The following is a 15510-nucleotide window of genomic DNA, read 5'->3' on the forward strand; positions in this document are numbered from 1 at the left end:
AAGAGGTTTATTTCTGCATGAGACAGGCTTCTGCAGAAAGCTTGCCATAATTGAAACATTATCTCCAATAAAACCTTAACGTCTATCATGAGCTTCATATCACAGAGGATTGCATACAAATGCACGTGTTTCTGCCCTAATGATCTGAAAATGAATTTTAGTGAACACACTAGAGCCAACTTCCTAATAAATATGCATAAAAAAGATTGCCCATATCACATGACCTCTTGAGGATAAGACTTCCAGTGCCTTTTATTTATTTGTAACATATCTCAAAAGAGACATTAGTTGTTATAGACTTTACACCAAACATGTCTTCACTTTAATTAAAGATGATTCAGACAATGACATATATTAAAATTCTAGAATGTCCACCCAGTTAGATTGAGTTTTTTTTGGGGGGGGGGGATTTGTTAGATCCCTGCTGAATTGTTTAGAGCCAAATGAAGATCTAGTTTAGTTTTTCATATCTGTTCTTCATAATAAAGTCATCATGATTGATTGTGGGCTTCAAAAATGTGCTGAGTGAAAAATACAATGACATGTTTATAGAACCTTGTCAAGTCAATTTGCTCATAAACTTCAGCTGCTTACTTAATTTTTGTAACTTCTTTTGAAAGCTTCACTAGAGAACAAATCATTTAATGTCAAATAAATAATCCATTATCTTTTTGTTAGATGATTTATTTTTATGCTGGAATACTAGTTAGCCATCTTGGATCAGTCAACTGTTAACTTTGTAAACCAGCAAACTTACCATGTAAAACCAGTAGGTTTATGACTTAAGCAAGTTAGATTCTTTTGCTTGAATTCAATAGTTGGGACAAATTTTTCATTTGTATCTTGTAGTTTGTGGGAAAGCCATCCTTTTCTCTCCATCATACCAAAGTCCTATGAACACTTACAGGGGAGGGAAAATTAGGTCCTGTTGAACTCGTTGGGATTTGCATAAGAAGGCATGCAAAAAGATGCTGTCTCAGGTAACTTCACACTAAAGAAATGTACAATGTGTCATCACAGAAGGGTTTCTGTTCTTTGCTCTCTTAAGACTTCATTCAGAGGGGGAGGGCTTACTTGAATTGCAATGAATTAGTAAGTTTTCATAGCTCCAAGAGTTTGAAAATATTCCTCCATGAGTTGTGGATTCTCAAGATATGAGGAACAAAGACATTGCTCTTGTCAATAGGAAATAGTGCCAAGGACCCAAAAGAATGTCATCCAGTTACGATTATGTCTATGGAGATTCTCAATCATCCAAATCATGATTGTCCCAAAGGTGCTTCTTTTTTCCTTTTTCAAACAAATAAACAAAAAGTCTGGTTGCCTTTTGAGAAAAAAAGAAAGCACCTTTGGGACAGCTACTATTATGATACAGAAATGGTAAAATCAAGGTGAGTTTTGCTATTATTTTCAGAGATATCTATATTATTTTCATGTTGTGAGGACATGCTTATTTATTGTTTATTCTTGGTAGAAAACTACTGTTTTCTGCTTAGGCTTCAGATAGCTCTTATATTTTGTTTTGTTTCATTTATATGTTTATCCAGCAATCTTACCTGCAGTTCCAACATATTCAAAAAAAACCCAAATGTATCAAAACATTTTAGGGACTGAAATAAAAACGTCATCACAATAATTGAAAATTGACAGGAAAGTATCTATGTCTTTAAGATGTACTTGTTACACAGTTTGCATGAAATGGAACACGGTTTGCTTTGCTTGATAAGAAGCTTGGATTACCAAATGTTTTGGACTACGAACCTCGTTACCCTAGTCAGTACCGACAATGTAATCTGAGGCTCATAGAAGGTGTCCTTTAACACAAGAGAGCATTGGTGTACAGGGAACCTCCTCTTAAGACCCATCAACGGGGCCAGACGGTCCCTCTTTCTCTTGACAGCCGTCGGACCACGTGGCCGACTCGACCCGGTCTCCTCCTCGATCCGGTCGCCCAAGATTAGCGCACGCGCTGTTGTCAGTGGCGAGAGTCGCCGCTGCAGCGTTGGAACGAGCTTTCAGCACCGCGGAGCTGCGGACAGCGCCTTCCACCCGCCCTCAGCTGCAGCCCCCCAAGACTCCGTAAGAGCGGACAGGGTGTGTGTGGAGGGCCATGGAGGGCGCGGCTGGCTCCCAGGCGCTGGTCCAGGCGACTGCCAGCCAGAGGGCAGAGGCAAAGCTCCCCGAGAAAGGGTGCTGCTCCTCCAGGTATGGCTCGAGTACAGGGCATGGGCTTTGCCTGCTAGGCGGTCAAGGAGGTGGTGGGTTTGCACCCTCCATTCCCTGGTCCCTCGTCTCTCTGGCGTCGGACTTTCCTTTGCAGGGTTTATTTATGCTTCCTTGCCATCCACTCCTTCCCTACATCAGTCTGCCAATAGCATCCCCCAAGCGAGCCGTTCATTTCCCAGACAATAGAGGCATCTCCCTTGGGCGATGGAAAATGGTGGAGTTGGGAGGGGGGGGGATCTGTTTGTTTTTTTCCAAACAATCCAAGCATCCAACTGATACAGCTCTCCTGTCTGGTACCCTCCTCCACCCACACACACATACTTCACCTAACTAGACCACCCTTCTTTCAAAAGTTGCTATTGTAAGATGTGGAGTAGATGAGGAACAGCAATAAAGAACATGCTGTCTTCTGCAAAGCTGGGCAGTAAGGGCCACTAAAATTGAGTACAGCTGATCCATGATGGCATGAGATCTCTTTCTTTTGCTCCATTCTGTAGGTGCGGAAGAATGGATAGCTGCAGGAGGCTTTATCTAAAATGCATCCCTATGTGCCTTTGGGAAGCCATATGCAAACTAGCCTCCTCTTGAGCCAGCTAATGCCTAAGTGTATTTTCTTGCACCAGCAAATGAGTCACTTTGCTTATTTAGCTACAGGGTGAAGCCTGCCTTCTTATATCTTCAATTAACATGATATGATACATATATCCTTGAGGTACATAACTGCTGTTTGTGTCAGAGAACACTTCTTCCTACAATCCAGCAAACAAACAAAACAATGAGGTGAAGCCCTCTACTGTGGCACCACAAAAAAACAAGACAAATGTTTTTGCACATGCTTGCTAACTATTTAAAAAGTGGTGCCAAGGCAGGACTGGACAGGTTTTTTTTCCCCTCCTCTTTCCTTTTCCTCTTCCTCCTTTTAACCAGACTAATTCAGTGTCTTTAATGCTGGTGGAAGAGAAAGAAGTGCAGATATATGTAACAAGCAATAAACATTGCCACCCAGAAAAATTGCATACAGTACTTAAAAATATGACTCTTTTCTTTTACAAGAAAAAACAGATATTGTCAGAAAAAGAGATCCTACCAACAGTTCTAAAAGAAGAAAACAATATGTGGGGTTTAAAAACGTTTCCTGTTGGGTCACTTTGTGAAGTACACGGCGACTAGTTAGGGGAAATTGTTATTTTTATAAACAATAAGCATTAATCCTAATAGTTGGAACAATGTAAATGTCACCCTTCCCAATCTGATATCTTCAAAGTATCTTGGAAAAAGGGCAAAAATTCCCAGCAGTTTGGGTGGGGTTAATCTTGGTACAGTATTCTCAGTTGATTAATCATGTTATAATTAGGCATAATGGAACCCTAATGGAACCCTCAAAAGATCCTCAAAGCTATTTTCCAACCTGGGTGGTTGTGAATAATTTGGACTGATGTTCTGCAAAGCAGAAGCCACACAATTAAGAAGGGTTGGCGGTTGTTTATCATTGTCTCAATAATTTGTTGGCCAAAAAAATGGGTAGTCTGCTTTATTGTCTTTTGCTCTTACCACTTCCAAACTGGACATTGCATTCTATTTTTTACCTCTTTTATAATCTAATGTTTACAGTTTGGTGAAACTTTCTTTTAGCTTCCTGACTGCCAGTTTGGTGTAGGTATTAAGATATTGGGTTAAAAATTACTTTGGTAGATCCCAAAAGACTGTAAGCTGTCCCAAGTTAGGTAAGATGGGCATCCAATAAATTTTATAAATAAATAAATAAAGTTTGAATAGCTCCTTCCTTCTTATACAGAAATATGTTCAATAAACACAATTGTTTGATTATTACTTATTAGAAAGCATTTCAGGGCAAATATGAGCAATCCATGGGGTCTCCATGTAACCCCGTATATCTTTTGTGAGGTCTCCAAGACCACCTTAGAAAATTACACAGCAAACTTGAGAACATGGAACAATTTTCTACTCTTTATTTTATTTTATTTTTAAAAAAGGAATAAAATGTGTGCTAAGTGTCCAACAAATTTTATCCTGCCAATTTAACTTTGCCTTGCCCACTCCTAGTTCACTTAGTGATACCACTGTAACATCACCAAGTACATTCTGGATGGAAGCATTGAAAATGCTTAAGAATTCCTACGCAGTTCTACAATACGGTTATGTCTTTACCCTAACCTGCTGCACATTCCTACAATATAATCATTATTGAACCAGCCTCCAACAGTTGCTACTGTTGGCTCGGTCTCCGTCACACTCGTTTAATTTTTTGCATGCTTAATCACAATTTGATTAAAGTTTGCCAGTTTAGTGCAATTGTTAAAGTGCTTAGAAACCAGGAGATTGCATGTTCTGGTCCCATTTTAGGCATCTGGGTGACTTTGGGTCAGTCACTCTCTCTCAACCCAACCCCACCACACAGGGTTGTTATTATAGGGAAAATAGGTGGAGGAAGGAGTGTTACATATGTTCTCCACCTTGAGTTATTTATAAAATAATAAGGCATAAAAGCATAAAAATAAATAAATGAAGTTGGACAAAATTTGTCCTACTGATTAATATTCATCCATATACAAGCACTTAAATAGTAAGCGGTTTTTGTGAAATGGGTTACTTTTTTACTCAAAGAAGAATTTTCAAGAAGCACGTTCACAAGAGATGCATTAGATTGAGAAGGAGGGGAGGATCAGTCTTTAATATAGTAAAAGATATGTTCTAGCTGAGCATTATACTATAACATTATGAGTTAGATCTTATTATGCTTTGGCTGTTTCCAAATGTTGTAGCCTGGGATAATTTTGCATGCAGAAGACAAGCCAAATTAATTGGTCTTGGTCTTGGGAGCATTTTAAATCTTGGCAGATATTTGTCTATTGCCTTGTGGAAATCTAAAATTCTATGTTCCAGATATTCTTCAATTATAATTGATTTGGTTTGAATTGCTCTGTGAAGTTTCAGGTCTAACCTCCATACAAATCTAATGAAAAATTGATGCGCATATTCTTACAGCTTTAAGTATCACTCGAGAAAGAAAACTGGGAACTACTGAATTAAAAGTCAAAGCAACGCCACAACTGAGCCCAAAATTTCCATTGCTAAGCGAGATAAATTTTGCCTCATTTTATGCCCTTTCTTGCCACAGTTGTCAAGTGAATCACTGCCATGGTTCAGTTAGTAACATGGTTGTTAAATTAATCTGGTTTCCCAATTGACTTTGCTTATCAGAAGGTCACAAAAGGTGATCACATGACCCCAGGACACTGCAACTGTCATAAATACATGCCAGTTGCCAAGTGTCTGACTTTTGATCACGTGACCATGAATAAGTTGCAGTAATCATAAGGGTGAAAAAAAGTCATAAGTTTCTTTTGTAACTTGTCTCTTTGTAACTAAATCTTTTTTTTTGTCATTGTAATGGTCATTAAATGAATGATTGTAAGAGGATTACCTGTGTAGAGGTACGGGGCCATATTGTTAGCATATTTTATATTGCAAATCAGTTTTCTTTTAATGCTTAAAATATAGGCCCATTTTTTTATTTTTGCCTAGCTATTGTGATTATAAAATTCTTGTCAGTGTTTTAAGCCTAATGATTTGTCAGACCAGAATACCATATTTTTTCAGATGCACCTTTTTCCCCCGTAAAAGAGGGTGAAAATTTGGGTGCATCTTATATACTGAATGTAGCCCCGCCCAGCCTCTGAAACAGAGATTTCAGAGGCTGGAAAAAACCCTCTGAAACCTCCGTTTGAGAGGCTGAAAAAAAGCAAGGCGCAGAGCTCACAACCAATGAACCTGTTGCTAAAGTTCACCTTTGGGAACAGCTGATTGGAGGTATTCCAGGAGGCTGATCCACCTGCCAATCAGCTTTTATCTTATTTTCCTCCCCAAAAACTAAGGTGCATCTTATATTCCCTGCGTGTCTTATAGTCTGAAAAATATGGTACATTATTCTTTTTTAAAAAATGGAGCTGCCAGGAATTAAATAATTCAAAGTTTCCAAAATATTATATTTGGAAAAAGATATTGTGGTGCAAATTTAGGAATTTCTGGATATCCTGAATTAAGATATTTACCAGACTGGCCTGAATATTTGAAACAGTCCTTCCAGTACTGAATGGTTGACTCAATTGATTATCTTGACAAGATGTCAGGCCCATTGTGACCCTAGCCAATTAGATGAGGAACAAAAGAAATCATATTATGAGAGCTCTACAATGGTACCTTGGTACTCAAGTGCTTTGAAACTCATCAAATTTGGTACTCAGTTAGATGAGGAACAAGAGAAACTGTATTATGAGAGCTTTACAATGGTACCTTGGTACTCGACTGCTTTGAGTTTCAAAGCAGTTGAGTACCAAGGTTCCATTGTACTCAATTTGGTACTCAACACATTTTGATGTGAAAACTTTGACCCAGTATTCCTCATTTGTTTGATACTCAATGCACAAGCCAGAATATGTTGGTGTCGGCTGCCTTGTGACTCACTACATTATTCCTTATGGGAAAAATTTGTTTCATCATTTTTGGGATTCATCACACCTCCCAGAGCAAATTAATGATGAGTACCAAGGTACCACTGTATCTCTACTATTTAAAAAAGAGCCAAAGGACTGCAGCCTTGCCCTCAGAAACATGACTTAAGAGGTTCCACAGAGTTTCCTTGTATCTTTCATTATTTTAAAACATCTATACATGAAACTAGAGGCAGTTTGGAATGATGCACTATTTATGTTCAGCTTTATCTCCCCTATTAATAAAACTAGTTGTCATGGTAGGAGTCCTAAGCATGAATAGGCTGAATGGTCCAAACAAGACAGAGATACTCAATTATGGGAAGATGAACAGTGCTGTAAAATACTGCTTTCACACTTTCGTTTGGCATTATCTTCGAAAGCTCATGCACACAATTTGAGGATGCTTATGGATATGGCACTGCTACTGGTTCAGAAAAAAGAAACATCTTAAAAGTTCTTTTCATTGACAGGTTGATGCAACACTACAACTTCTTAGCAAATTGTGAATTAACTGCCACGGCATAAGCATGAACGATGTCTACGTTTGACAACCAGAGCATGTTTGATCTGTCTTTAAATACTGTTCAAAAATTTCAATTAATTCATACTATGACAGCCTGCAGGCTTGAATCAGTGGGAATATTTAAAGGAGTATATTGAAAAATTAGCATTGCTTCTCATTTGGTTTCAGGCATTCTTGTTCCAGTATATTAGTTTTTGAATGAGCTCCTAAAATCTTCAAAGGAAATCCTGCCCTGGCCTTTTTTCAGAAATTGGGGGAACTAATGAAAATGGGGAGAAAAGCTCAACAGAATACACACAAAAAGTTATTGGGGGGGCTGTGTTATATATTTTATTAGATTTTGAACTCTTTCAATATTTTATATATTGTATGAATGCCAAGCAGTCCTTAGAACTATAACTGACTATTGGAATATCCTGAACTTGAACTGAGGCAAAAGAACAAACCGCATATTATTTCCACAGCAGTTCTGCAATTCTTGTAGTTTGTTTTATGTGCTAAATATACAACATCATCAAGGGAGTAAAAGAATGGAAATGGAAATGGGCCAGTCACATAGCAAGAAGAACTGATGGCAGGTGGACCAAGGCAGACATAGAATGGATCCCACTTGATAAAAAGCATCCACGAAAGAGACCTAAAACAAGATGGATTGACGACATCAGTAAGTATTGAGGGCCCAGTTGGCAAAAGAAAGCTTAGGATCATATTGGTTGGAAACATGCGGAAGAGGTCTTCATGTGGCAGGGGATAGACAATGGCTAAGTTGAGGAGGAGGAGGAGGAGGAGGAGGAGGAGGAGGAGGAGGAGGAGGAGGAGGAGGAGGAGGAGGAGGAGGAGGGGGAGGACGACAAGGAGGAGGAGGAGGAGGACGACGACAAGGAGGAGGATGTTTTATGCATCTTCCCCCATTCAGTACTATTTCCTTTTTCCTTGTTTTGCTTCTCAGAATATTTTTGGTTTCTGGTACAAACAGAGAGATTTTCTGCTAATGAAAATGATAGGGGAGACAAATCAAGAAAAGCAATTAAGCAGCTGCGTTGCCAAAGTTGAGCTCTTGTCCCCCACTTTTTCTTCTGTGTTGTCTGCTTTGTTGACTCCTTTCTTTGTTTCATGGCCGCAACCAGCTGGGCAAGGCAAACGAAGCTGGGAGACCAACATTTGAAAGCTGCTGCTGCTGTCTCTGTGCTATGATTGGGGGAACATTTCAGCTCACACTACACAGCATCAACATTATTATTACAGAGCTATAATAATGGGAGACTTCACTGTCCATTAAGTTCTTTTTTTGTTGCTGTTGCTCATTGTGATAGATCATTATCCATAAATCAATGGATTAACTTAAATACGACAATCTGAGAGGGTAATGGAGGCAGTTGCTCTCCTTGGTTAAATGGACCGAATGACTATGTTAAAAAGTCACCCTAAAAATGACACCCAAAGGAAAGAATATATAGATTGCCTCTGACAAATTAGACCTAATGGCATTACTAATTTATGAACTAAAAAGAAAATGTTAATTGTTTTAGCGTGCAATTTAAAAATGGGTTTGAAGTTTCCCTTAAGATAAAAGAACATCGTTGGCCAACTATTTGCTCAGAGATAAGCCATATAAAGTGTCAAAGCTTTTTAGCATTTTTCCTTGTTCCCTAATTGTCTGCTCCTTAGCTTAAAAACATGAAGTTGAGTGTAATTTGAGATCATTATAAGAATCCAAAGAGTATTGTTTTTTTAAAAAAATCTATGCATCATTGCATCAATCCATCTTATGACTCTATATACAAAATGGCATCTTAGCCACTGGCTGTAGTTCAAGAGAAGAACAGAAAGGATGTGTGATATCAACCAGCCAATGAAAGATGGTATGATGGCATTTATGTGTAATAGGAATAAACATATTGAGCTACAAGAGTCGAATAAAAAGTAATGTTTCCACCTCCATAATTTTAGTTTAAATAAGGATATCTTAATAAATGAAACAGGAAAGCAATCCTTAAAATGAGTTCAGATATAACTCTATTATTCACTTCTCCACACAACACTGTTATTTACACACAATGGAAAACTGCTTAAAGCCATCATGAAATTTGTCTCTTCAGCCAAGCTCTGACGGTCCTTTCTGCCTCTGTATTTGAACATTCAAACAAATGCCATGAAGGCATTCTTTCAATTTAGGGAAAAGGTAAAGTTGCATGACAACAAGTCTGGATTGAATGATAGATGAGGTGAGATAGTGAGATCCAACTACTCAATTACCTCTTAGGTGACTTGTGAAATATGAGCCCAGTGTTGTTAGTAACACAATCCCATTCTTGTGTTTGCAAACTCTGCTTAATCAATGTTTCAAAGATTTGTGTGTTGCAATCTCATGTTCTGAATTGATAGTAGTTTCAGATTCCAGGAAATCCATGTGAATAATACCAGCTGCATCCCAATAAATCTGTAATCCTTATTTTCTTGCCAAGCCTGGGTTTTGAATTTTTTTTTTTTTTGCTCGCAGGTGAAGCTTTGTGATGATATTTCATGGACTAATCAGCTGTCAAGATGCTGTGAACAAATCCCTCACTTTAGTTCTAGTAGCACAACAACAATTGCTGGCAAATGTCAACTCTATTTTTACAACTTTATTAAATTTCAAAAAAAAAGTATAGAATATTTTTTATAAATAAGAAAAAAATTAGAAAGAAAAAGGGAACAAGCAGGAAAAAAACAAAATTATGGGGTACAAACAAGGAAGTGGAAAAAGAAAATGTAGAAAAAAATAACTTCCATATTTCTTTGGTACTGATGCAAATTTCAATTCCTGAACCTTTTGTTTCTGTCATCATCAGGTGAGGAACCCATCAGGCATGTTCCCTCTAATACAGTGGTGGAATTCAAATTTTTTTACTACAGGTTCTGTGGGCGTGGCTTGGTGGGTGGGTATGGCTTGGTGGGCATGGCTTGGTGGGCATGGCAGGAGAAATCCCCATTCCCTCCCCACTCCTGGGGGAAGGATGTTGCAAAATCTCCATTCCCACCCACTCTGGGACCAGCCAGAGGTGGTATTTGCTGGTTTTCCGAACTACTAAAAATTTCCGCTGCCGGTTTCCCAAACTACTCAAAATTTCCGCTACCGGTTCTCCAGAACCTATCACAACTTGCTGGATTTCACCCCTGCTCTAATATTTAAAAACACCAGTAATGTAATGCATACATTCCAATGAAATGCAGTTGTCAGTAATTTCCTTTTGAATAATCCACCTATTGCCAGTTAATTAGTTCATCAATATGTCTCATGTGAAATTATTGGCTGTTATCATGGGTTATCCACTTCGTTCTTGATCATACAAGTCAGCTCTTCCACTTAGCTGCCTTTGTATTCTTTTAAAACAATGCACAGGACTCACATCAATTCAGTCATCACCACAATCAACCTGAATCTATCATGTTACATTGCTTAAAGTGCATTGATAAGTAGCTGCTGTAGGTTTCTCTTTCACAAACAACAGCAGCACAAACTTTCTCACAGCAACTTTCTACCAACTACTAGAGTGAAAAAAGACAGGTCCTAAAGAACACTTCAGATCTGTTAGCACAGAGGTCTTCAAACTTGGGCAGCTTTAAAACTTGTGGACTTCAACTCCCAGAATTTTCCAGCCAGATATCCTATGCTGGCTGGAGAATTCTGGGAGTTGAAGTCCACAAGTCTTAAAGCTGCCCAAGTTTGAAGACCTCTGTAATTAGCACATCAGTGCTGCCATCTGTTGGCACTTACAATATTGGAGGTATTACTTTTCATTCAGCCCTCGTAGATCATCTTTCTTCAGAAAACGGTTAATTTTAGTTAATGATCCTCAAATTAATTATCACTATTATTGCTGCTTTCCTTCTAAGAACTTAAAGTGGCTAACTATAAAAAATATTGGTTAAACTTATTGCATGTTCATTTCTTCTTCCAATGTAAAGAAATTACAGGAATAAAATAAATGTTTTTTGTGTGGCTACTTAAAAAATCTATAAACTGAGTTCCTTTGACTCATCTGTTTCTCTGGATTCGCAAGCCTACGTTTTTGAAGCATTGAGAGCATAGATTTGTGAATGATAAAATTTGCTAATTATTTTGATTTTCTCTCAAAATGAGAAGTGCCTGCAGATTTGAGAAGTCACAACGAAGCTGGCTTGAGCAGGGCAACAGGATGTGCTTCTTCATTACCCCATCTCTTCTCTTCCCATCTGGATGCTAGAGTGTTATTGCTTTCTTCTGTTCCACCACTGATGGGAACAATAGAGTCAAAGGGGATGTACTACCAAGGCTGAAATCCTATTCTCCAGTCATTCTATCTGAGGAGCAAAGCATTTCGTCAGGAACCTTGCTGCCTGCATAATACAAGTTTAAGAGATATATTGGTGGAACACGGTTGATGATACTATGCTAATTATGGAAGATTCAAGTCTGTTTATTTAATATTTACGTAAATCAGGGATCAGCAACCCGTGGCTCTGGAGTCACATGTGGCTCTTTCATCCCTCTGCTGTGGCTCCGTCGCTCAAAATATGCATTACAGCCGGCATACAATTTATTGAGTTTTTAGACCCCGTTAGGCCAAGAAAACAGAATGTTTAATTCAACTACATATGCTAGTTCTGTGGCCTCTCAGGAAATAGTTATGCATGGGAAAGATTTTGTGGCTCCCGATGTTTTTGGGTCCAAATGCCTCTTTGAGTGTTTAATGTTGCCGACCCCTAACATAGGTTATGACAAGTTTTATTTTTACTTAAGGGATAATGTCAAGTGTTATATATTGTGCATCATGTCACTTATTATATTTTACTACATTTTGTGGGAAAAGCAGATAGAACCAGAAAGGAAAGATGCAAAGTTGATGTTTTCTTTTTGCAGAGAAAAAGCAAACCTAGAGTTTGGTCAAGCCTGTCTTAATGTACCAGAGATCAGGAAGGCTGAGTCAAGCCCTAGCGGAATTTCCTGGGGAAGGAGATGCCCAGTCCATCACTGTCTGCTCAATGCTTCTCCAAACACAGTGAGGTACCATCAGCCCAGTTCCAGACATAAACTTGCACCCATCTCCACTCGGTCCAATGGCCAGGTGCCATCTGGCTCTCAGGACTCCTTCCAGCCTCACCTGTATTATCACTGCAACCACCAAGAAGCCACCAGAAGCAGCTATGCCTTGCCCCCTCTGCCAGGACATGGGGACCGAGCTACTTTGTGCTCCCATCGCTCCAGTGGGGATTCATTATCAACTCCCCGACATGAGACTACTGAGAGTAGATGGAAGCAATGGCCACACGACCAGCAGCACATACGGCCAGTGCAACACCACGTTGTAACAGTCAGGTAAGAACCACACATTCTGGCAGATTAGCATGTCGCTATAAGAGTGATGGACGGTGTGGAAGGCATCTGTTCCCTTATGCAAGAGAGTCTGAAGCCCTGTCTAGTAGACAGCTGCATAAAAGATAAGAGTCAAAAAAGGGGAAGGAAGGGGAAGCTGTCCATTCATGGGTAGTAGTGGAGAATGGACTGAGCAATAGGAACTCCTATCACCTGCTCACTCTCTTCCCACTATGGTGAGCTCTACATTAGTTCTAATGAAATCATAATAGGTGTGTGTATATGTGTATACAGATATTTCATTTATTCTTTGATCTTTTGGGGAGAAACAGATGATGCATTTCTTTCTAAAATAGCCTTTCCATATCTATCCTAATGTTATACGTTCTTCATCAGTAGCTTAATTTTAGAGCATTACTTTACCTGCACAATACAGTAGCCATTGAATTTTTTTGAGACTTTGGATGTGGGAACCTGTTCAAATAGCTGATAAACAAACTGAGTGAATATAATGAAGATATTCCCATTTCCTCTGGAATTTAAGATTGGGTATGACTCCTTAGCCAAACTAAATTCAATAGCAAAGTGTGAATATGACACTATAAAAGGTATGAAAAGACCCTCAGGATACAAGATGGTTTATAGGCTGGCCTTAGTCTCATTTAATAACTTTCCCTTCATTAATTTCTCATTGGACCATACCTAATGACAACAGGCATTTTATTTTTATCCAACGTTAGTAGCTGAAGTTTAATGATCCCCTTCCTGGCATCAGGCCAGTCTAAGGGTTGCTTGTTGTGTTATTTTGAAGCATTAATGCACCCCTGGGAGCTAAGTCTAGCTCTAAAACTCCACGTACCATAAATCAATACATCTGCTTTTTCCAACTGGGTTTTGCAGTGTTATTCTTTGTGTGTTTTTACTCCAGAGAAAGTTTTTAAAGATCATATTTTTAAAAAGTTTTAGAGGCAGAAACAAATTCTGGAATATTTATTTAATCTTTAGAATGCTGTATGATATATGGCTAATATAGGCTTTTCTCCTGACTGGGCGAGCAATCAGCTTTTATTTTAGAATAAATTGGATGGGGAAGATTGAGAAAATAATCCCTTGACAAAATTCTTATTTCCCTTGACAAAATTCTGATGAAAAAATTCCTAATTTAGAAGTAATTTTCAACATTCTCAATTTTGGATCCTGCATGCTGATGTTTTTAAAATAGGTACAAATCACAAGCTGGAAAGTTGGTATTTATCTTTTTTTTTTTTTTGTAGTTTAAAATATTTCTATGTCATCAATATTACTGAGCATTATTCCTGTAATATTAAGGAAACTGGTAAATCCAGTTTTTCACTAGCTTCTTGGCTGTTTCCTAGCACGTTCTGCTATGTTTGCATAGTTTCCGATCCATTCATCCTCCTGCTCCCCATAACCTCTCCTATTTCAAGCAGTACAGGCAACTTTGAAGGCCATTGTACATAAAGGCATGGTTTGTGCCCTAGAGAAGTGGTGGATTTTAGCTCCCACTCTATGCAGCCGTCACCTTCCCTTACTGATATAGAATGATAGGAACTGCAAGGCACCAAGTTGGGAAAAGCTGCCCCATGCTTTCAATAGAAATACTTGTGTTTATATTTCAGAAGCAGAATTTCAGCACTTGATTCATAAATTAATCAACTGATCAATTCAGTAAACCCTGATATCTAAAAAGGTGCCTACATTTTAATGGGTATCATATTTCACTTCCATTCTATCATAAAAAGTCATGTCAATATTATGGCCCTAGTAGAGCTTGCAAATTTGTTGAGCTTTCTATTGATGCCTGGCTCTTGGTAGAGTAGAGGTCTTGGCAGTGCCTCTTAAAACCATTAAGAGGTCTTAATCTGGACATTCTTTGTACTTTTCTTGATTTATAAGGAAGTAAGAGCTAGGCATAAGGAGGCAAGGTGTTATGAAAGAGTACATTGTATCCCTTTTCTGAGGAGCAATAATATTTTGCCTTCTTTCTGATCTCCACCAGAGGTATGTTGTTGTCTATGGGGGCAACTGCAAGTCAAATTTCAATTTGAAAAGTCTTATAAAGTATTGCCTTAGGAGGGGTGGAATCCTAGCAGTCCTAATCTCTCAAAGGTATAGAACAAAATCCTTGAAAAGATTCTTAACTCCTAATCTACAGCAAAATTCAACACCATAGAAATTGTATCTCTGAGGTCAAGCAAGATTTGGAAGTAAGTGTTTTATCTCCAAAGAAAGTCCTGATGAGTTTGAAAAGCTACAAATATGATTCAACATTCTGTAAATACGATGATGAAAATTATGTATAAATTATCTTTATTTAGCATGACTTTGAATTTAACACAGAGGAAAATAAAAAAAAAATCTTAGATTAGCCTTCCCAGCATTAGCACTCGCTAGCTTTTTTGTTGGTCTAAATTCTTCACTTTAAACCCACAAATACCAGTTTGAGAAATACTGGGGATTTAAAACATGCAGTTACTGATCAGATGAATAAATTTCACTCCTGATTGAAATAAACAATCAAAGTATAGATACTGCCCATTAGGGCTTATTGCCTGTGCTATAGCATGGAATTTTGACTTTGCATTTTTCTTGCTCAGAAGGCTAAATGGTCAAATCAATAAAGAACTATGCTTGGCATGAAATTAATAAGCCGATGATTATCTTTCTCCCTACAGACATGACAAAGTGTTCAGGATGCCAAAGAGGTACGTTAAAATCCATTATTTCATGCCCTTCTATTATTTCACATTTTCTTCCTTCAATCCAGTTATTTAGAATGAGCCAAAATATTACTTTTGAATAATTCCAAGCAGGCAAAGGCAAGCAGTTAGATCAGGAGTGTCAAACTCACGTCATCACGATGGCGTCACGTGATGTATCGGGACTTTTTT

At 38.3% G+C, this 15510-nt stretch overlaps 1 protein-coding gene across 1 annotated transcript in view; it reads left to right on the forward strand.

Moving 5' to 3' along the window:
- Positions 1 to 2010: 2010 nt before the first annotated feature.
- Positions 2011 to 15510, forward strand: part of DISP2 (dispatched RND transporter family member 2) — a 33319-nt gene continuing 19819 nt past the window's right edge. Inside the window, exons 1-3 of the mRNA XM_034417867.3 lie at positions 2011 to 2205; positions 12146 to 12601; positions 15295 to 15324. Of these exons, the coding sequence (XP_034273758.2) occupies positions 2111 to 2205; positions 12146 to 12601; positions 15295 to 15324 (581 nt within the window). The 5' untranslated portion in view covers positions 2011 to 2110. The remainder of the gene's footprint in view (positions 2206 to 12145; positions 12602 to 15294; positions 15325 to 15510) is intronic.

Source organism: Pantherophis guttatus, chromosome 1 (genome assembly GCF_059756535.1).
Source record: "Pantherophis guttatus breed Tessera chromosome 1, ASM5975653v1, whole genome shotgun sequence".
Lineage (NCBI taxonomy): Eukaryota > Metazoa > Chordata > Lepidosauria > Squamata > Colubridae > Pantherophis > Pantherophis guttatus.